This window comes from Garra rufa, chromosome 12 (assembly GCF_049309525.1).
Source record: "Garra rufa chromosome 12, GarRuf1.0, whole genome shotgun sequence".
NCBI classification, from domain to species: domain Eukaryota; kingdom Metazoa; phylum Chordata; class Actinopteri; order Cypriniformes; family Cyprinidae; genus Garra; species Garra rufa.
In genome coordinates this window covers 45752008-45758290 of record NC_133372.1, presented here as the reverse complement: position 1 = coordinate 45758290, position 6283 = coordinate 45752008, and the positions used below count along the sequence as shown (strand labels likewise).

General features: G+C 32.1%; 1 protein-coding gene across 3 annotated transcripts in view; it reads right to left on the bottom strand.

The window, feature by feature from the left end:
- ralgapb (Ral GTPase activating protein non-catalytic subunit beta) overlaps window positions 1–6283 on the bottom strand; it is a 56060-nt gene that overhangs the window by 7542 nt on the left and 42235 nt on the right. For all 3 annotated transcript variants that reach the window (XR_012357222.1, XM_073851398.1, XM_073851399.1), the window contains exons 22-26: window positions 5914–6123; window positions 4542–4700; window positions 4265–4424; window positions 1505–1627; window positions 1115–1251 (exon numbers count right to left, since the gene is read on the bottom strand). Coding sequence is in view for 2 of the 3 variants with exons in the window: in XM_073851398.1 (XP_073707499.1) it covers window positions 1115–1251; window positions 1505–1627; window positions 4265–4424; window positions 4542–4700; window positions 5914–6123 (789 nt within the window). In the remaining variant the exon portion in view is untranslated. The remainder of the gene's footprint in view (window positions 1–1114; window positions 1252–1504; window positions 1628–4264; window positions 4425–4541; window positions 4701–5913; window positions 6124–6283) is intronic.

Here is a 6283-nt window from a genome sequence, read left to right as displayed (position 1 = left end):
GTGCTCGACACTCGACTTATCGTGACTACATTTAAGATGGCGGCGGCCGCTAAACTTCTTGCAGTTACTGTCTGTATAAATCTACTTGTAAATAAACTACCGGTGCTTTTTCTGAGTTCTCAATGTCTCGTTTTAAATGTCAGGGCCCTTGGAAGTCTACCAATGAAGTCTGGAGCTACTTTGTGCCTCGTAAATGGTGTAAAACAGTGATTTATTTACATGGCTCCTTCGATGCCCGATTGACTTTCATTGACAACCTGTTGTGAGCATCGGATAACTGACCCCAGATTTCGGACAGCAGTGGACAAGACGAGATGAGATATGCAAGGTACGTTTACACTCGGTATCATGATTCAATACACTTTAGGTCAAAATCACACCGGAGTTCTCCTTTAAGTCGCTGGGGTATATTTGTAGCAATAGCCAAAAATACATTGTATGGGTCAAAATTATTGATTTTTCTTTTATGTCAAAAATCATTAGGAAATTAAGATCATGTTACATCAAGATTTTTTGTAAAATTCCTACTGTAAACCTATCAAAATGTAATTTTTGATTAGTAATATGCAAGGTTAAGAACTTAATTTGGACAACTTTAAAGGTGATTTTCTCAGTATTTAGATTTTTTTGCATCCTCAGATTCCAGATTTTCAAATAGATGTATCTCGGCCAAATATTGTCCTATCCTAACAAACCATACATCAATAGAAAGCTTATTTATTGAGCTTCCATATGATGTATATATCTCAGTTTTGTAAAATTTAACCTTATGACTGGTTTTGTGGTCCAGGGTCACATATTAGAATGATTTCTGAAGGATCATGTGACACTGAAGACTGGAGGAATGATGCTGAAATTTCAGCTTTGATCACAGGAATAAATTACAGTTTAACATAGATTCACATAGTAAACAGCTTTTTTAAATCACAAAAATATTTCACAATTTTTTTACAGTTTGTACTGTATTTTTCATCAAATAAATGCAGCCTTGGTGAACAGGGGAGTCTACTTTTTAAAAATATATTTGAACCTTTTAACCAATAGACTGGTCAGGTTAAACTGCTTCATAAATGCAGTGATGTGAAAGCTCAGGTGTGAGAGTGTGGTTAGTTACCCGTTGTGTGGGTCCCATGTTGTCTGAGTGGTTGGGGAAGAGCTCCAGCGTGAGGTTGGGCTGCTTTAGTAAACTGGGTAAGAGCTCCATCTGCGAGTCTGAGTCTGCGGTCGGGAAGCTGTGCTCTGATGACTCAGCTACGGCAGGAGAGACATGAACATTTGTCATATTACATTAATCAATATGAATTAATGGAACTGGTTAAACGCATTAAACTAATGGAGAAATCAATATTCCATTAATAGTCCTCTGCAGTGTGTTAGAAAGGAAGCTTGCTGCCTCAAATTCACGCTTCTGTTTACCCACAAATTTAATAAAAGCTGAAAGTGTTTAAATACTAAAAACTATCTAAAAGTGTTGTGTAGAAACTGAACAGACAGAGTGTTTTACCAGACGAGTCGCTGAGGGACGGCACCACAAAGGCGATTTCCGTCAGAGCGTCTGCGTAATAGAGAACCCGCTTCTCTCCGTTAAACACACCACCGCCGGTGTCGCCCAGAGTCACTGAATCATCTGCACAAACACAGCACCACATTCACATTATTACACATTATGAGTGAACCACTGTGTGGATTAAACACAGTCAAACAGCGTTTTATCTTTACAGTATGATAATTGGAAGACATTAATACGTGAAAATGGTTTTATATTTTTAGATAATTATGCTGACATTAGCCCATGTGATAAGAGCATTATTATTGAATAAAACTATTGGAAAAAAAGTAATATTTTATTTCAGTAAAGCTATTAATACAAAAATAACACCAACATAAACAAAACAGAGGTTTACCGTGAAAATATATAATTAAACTATTTATTAATAAATACAATAAATGATTAATAAAACAACAAACAATGGTGTATAAATAATACAAAATTAACACCAAAATAAACCAAACAGAAGTGTACAGTTAAATAGTTGACTAACTTAAAAAAAAGCTTAAACTGAAGTAATAAAATACTAAAACTAAAATAAATACAATCAAAAAATAAATGAAAGCTAAAGAGAAATATAAACTCCCCCCACAAAATTAAAAAAATTTTAAATTAAAATGAAAACTGACTAATAAATATAACAAATTATTAATTCAAAACTATGTATATATATTTATGTATAAATAAATGTATCTTTTGTCTCAAAATAAACAAAACAGAAGTGTACAGTTAAATAGTTGACTAACTTAAAAAAAGCTTAAACTGAAGTAACAACATACTGAAAATAAAATAAAATAAATACAATAAAAAATAAATGAAAGCTAAAGAGAAATATAAACTCCCCCCACAAAATTACAAAAATTTTAAATTAAAACGAAAACTGACTAATAAATATAACAAATTATTAATTCAAAACTATGTATATATTTTTATGTATAAATAAATGTATCTTTTGTCTCAAAATAAACAAAACAGAAGTGTACAGTTAAATAGTTGACTAACTTAAAAAAAGCTTAAACTGAAGTAACAACATACTGAAAATAAAATAAAATAAATACAATAAAAAATAAATGAAAGCTAAAGAGAAATATAAACTCCCCCCACAAAATTACAAAAATTTTAAATTAAAACGAAAACTGACTAATAAATATAACAAATTATTAATTCAAAACTATGTATATATATTTATGTATAAATAAATGTATCTTTTGTCTCAAAATAAACAAAACAGAAGTGTACCGTATATCCTAATTAGAAATGTTGCCTTCGTGACTAACTGAAATAAAGTTGAAGTACTAAAATTAAAAAAATTAAAACTGAATTTAAAGTAAAAAAAAAAAAAGAATAAAAATGACAAAAGCACATAAAATTACAAAAAAACTAAAATATAAAAATAAAAGTGAATTCAAAATATTAACAAATAATACAGTAGTATATGAATAATACTAAATTAACACTGAACTAAACAAAATAGAAGTGTAACATATATCCTCATTACAAAAATTTCCTTGGTGACTACATTAAATAAAATATTTAAGTTGAAGTGCTAAAATTCCTAAAAAAAAGATTTAAATTAAAAAAATAATACTAAATAAATAATAATACAATTAAATAATGTTAATAATAATAAAATGTCAAAAGCACTTAACAAAATTACATATATATATATATATATATATTTTAGGGCCGGGACTCGATTAAAAAATTTAATCTAATTAATTAGAGGCTTTGTAATTAATTAATCGAAATTAATCGCATTTTAATCGCATATAAATATTTGACCTGAGAACAGTAAGAATTAAGATTTTTACATGGATTTTTAGTATACCATTGAATAATGACTGAATACATAAGCTTAAGCAACAAAATATTGTTCAACACTTGTTCAACCAAGTCCAACAGACCAATGCAATATTGCCATTAAGTGTAGCAAGAGGCACGTTCTTTAACAAGTCTTTCATGCCGAGAACTCTGCTCTTGTGTTTGCTTAATTATGCATTTAAACGTTAATGACCAAACCTATCATTATAAATGTTGCTGCACATGGAATATAACGCGGATAACATTTAAAAAATATTTTTTATCAGGTTACACACTGATTATTTATCACGTAAACCCCTTTCTCTACCTGTCCGTTGGTCGCGTATATCCTCCATGTTTGTAGTTTTTTAACACTTTTTATGCGTGTTTGTAGTTCTAATCGAATCCTCGTTCACGGCGCAGTGTGTTGCGGGCAATATTAGCTGTTAAGAGTGTGCATTGATCGTTAAGTAGTAGACCATCCGGGAATCTTTGGAATAATTTTTTAAACATACTACGATTTGGGACATACAATACTATTTAGGACGGACGCAGCTTGTCTAAACGCTAGTTGGTGCTCCAGTATAATCGGTCCGCGGAATCTCATCCAGTAAGAAACGTTCCGCGGTGCAAAACTAAGTGCAATTAAAATGCGTTAAAAAATTTTAACGCGTTATTTTTGTGTAATTAATTAATCTAAATTAACGCGTTAAAGTCCCGGCCCTAATATATATATATATATATATAATATTGAAAATATAAAATAAAAGTGAATTCAAAATATTAATGAATACAATAATAGTAGTTCTTAGATAATACTAAATTAACAAAAATAAATAAATAAATAAACTACTAAAATGTATCATATATCCACATTCAGATAGGAAATGTTTGCATGTGTGTTTGTGTGTGTACCTGGTGTCTCAGCACCGTTGGATGTGTTGATGGTCCAGCTGGTGAACACACTCCCTGTCCATCCCGGATGCTGTCCGACCTCCACCGGCCATCCCAGAGACAACAACAGCTCCAGGAAGTGTGGCTGTACGTTTGCCGACGAATCCACGTTCCTCAAGATCTACACACACACAAACTAACTATTAATAAAGCTGATTTATGCACACCTGTGACATCTGCTGCATTCCTGCTATATGAACTAGTGCACTTTCACAGCAGGACACTCATTAGGTTTCACCTCTTGGCTGCTCTTCTGTCCCGCTTTCATGTAGAAGATAAACACAGTGTCACACGGCCGGGACGGTAACAGGTCCAGGTAGCCGACATCGTCGAAAAAGCCCGGCACAGATGAGTCCAGAGCGATGAGGTGAGGAGGCAGTCGACTGTTTCCAGGCTCCTGAGAGAAAACACACACACACACACACACACACACACACACACACACACACACACACACACACACACACACACACACACACACACACACACACACACAGCACCAGCTAGATTTAGGTCAATGTTTTTCCTGTTATACACACATATACTCTGGAAAAATAAAATTTTTACTGAAAAAATTCTGTCTTTTAAAGCAGATTCATGAAACAGAGCGATCCAGCTACTTGAATGAACTCAGTATGAATGACAATGAAGACACTGAAACTACTTTTAAATGCTTAAATTGTACAAATCTCAATCTAGAACACTAGACTCTATTAAGTGTACTTAAGTGTATATAGAGGAGAGGGAAAAATACTAAATAAAAAAAAAACAATAATAAAATAATATACAAAATTCCATTAAAATAGTGAAATTAATAAAATATAAAAAAATTTAACTCACTAATGCAGTGGTATTGCTTAAATATACTTTTATGATAATGTTTTATAATGCATTTTACATATTATACTCTTATTACCTGACCAAAAAATTATCAGCATAACTGGAGGATGGCCTTTTATTTTTTTTATAAAATAAAATAAAATCTAAAATAATATCACACTTTTTTAAAATGTACATTATGTTAATTATTTAATTAAAATAAAAAATATAAAACTAAATGAAAAAGTTATATATATATATAAATTACAAATGCTGTGATATTGTTAAAAAAAATTTATACAAAAAACAATGTGTGTGTGTGTGTGTGTGTGTTTTTTTTAACATTAACTTAATTTATTTTAAATAATTAAATTAATTTATTTGATTTTCAAGGACTTTTCAAAGTCTTTTTCGATTCTTCAGCCATGTGTACATGACGCTGTCAATACTTATTACTGGCTTAGCTCACTAGTTTTATAACAATAACTGAAATGCGTGAAATTTATATATATATTTTTTTTTATTTTGCAAGAAAAGATATGTACTTATTGAAACATTAAACGCTTATTTATTTCATAGATACATTGTGTTTCAATATTTCAAGCACTGCTCATATACTTCTTCAGGAATGGTGCCATTTTCAAGGGTTTTCCAGGCCTTAAAAAGTCAAATTCAAGCACTTAAAGCACCTTGTACGAACCCTTACTATTGTGCACAATATTTACCCAAAACTCATTCCCAAAGTATAAAAACTAAAATCAAAGCAAACGTCTGACAGTCCATTCTCATACCTTGAGCGCCTCTAGTGACAGGAAGCCGAAGTGCGAGAGGAAGAGGCGTGCAGTCTGAAACTCTTGAGCGGGAGCTGGTGGTTTACAGTCTGTCAGGGGGTCTGGGAAGGGTTTGTTCCTCCATAACTCCTCTGTGTGGTGCTCCAGTTTCGTCTCGTAATCTATCTGCTTTCCCATCACAGCTCGCAGCTTATCGTGCTGCTGCTCCAACTGAAACACACACAATCCGGACGAATAAAAGACGACAGAGAGTGTGACCTTCTGATAAACAGCAGTGAGATGTTTTATATTCACACTGTGAATCATGAGGTGCACAGATTTTTTAAATGCTTCTTTTAATGCACCACTACCTCATGGAAGAAAGAAAGTC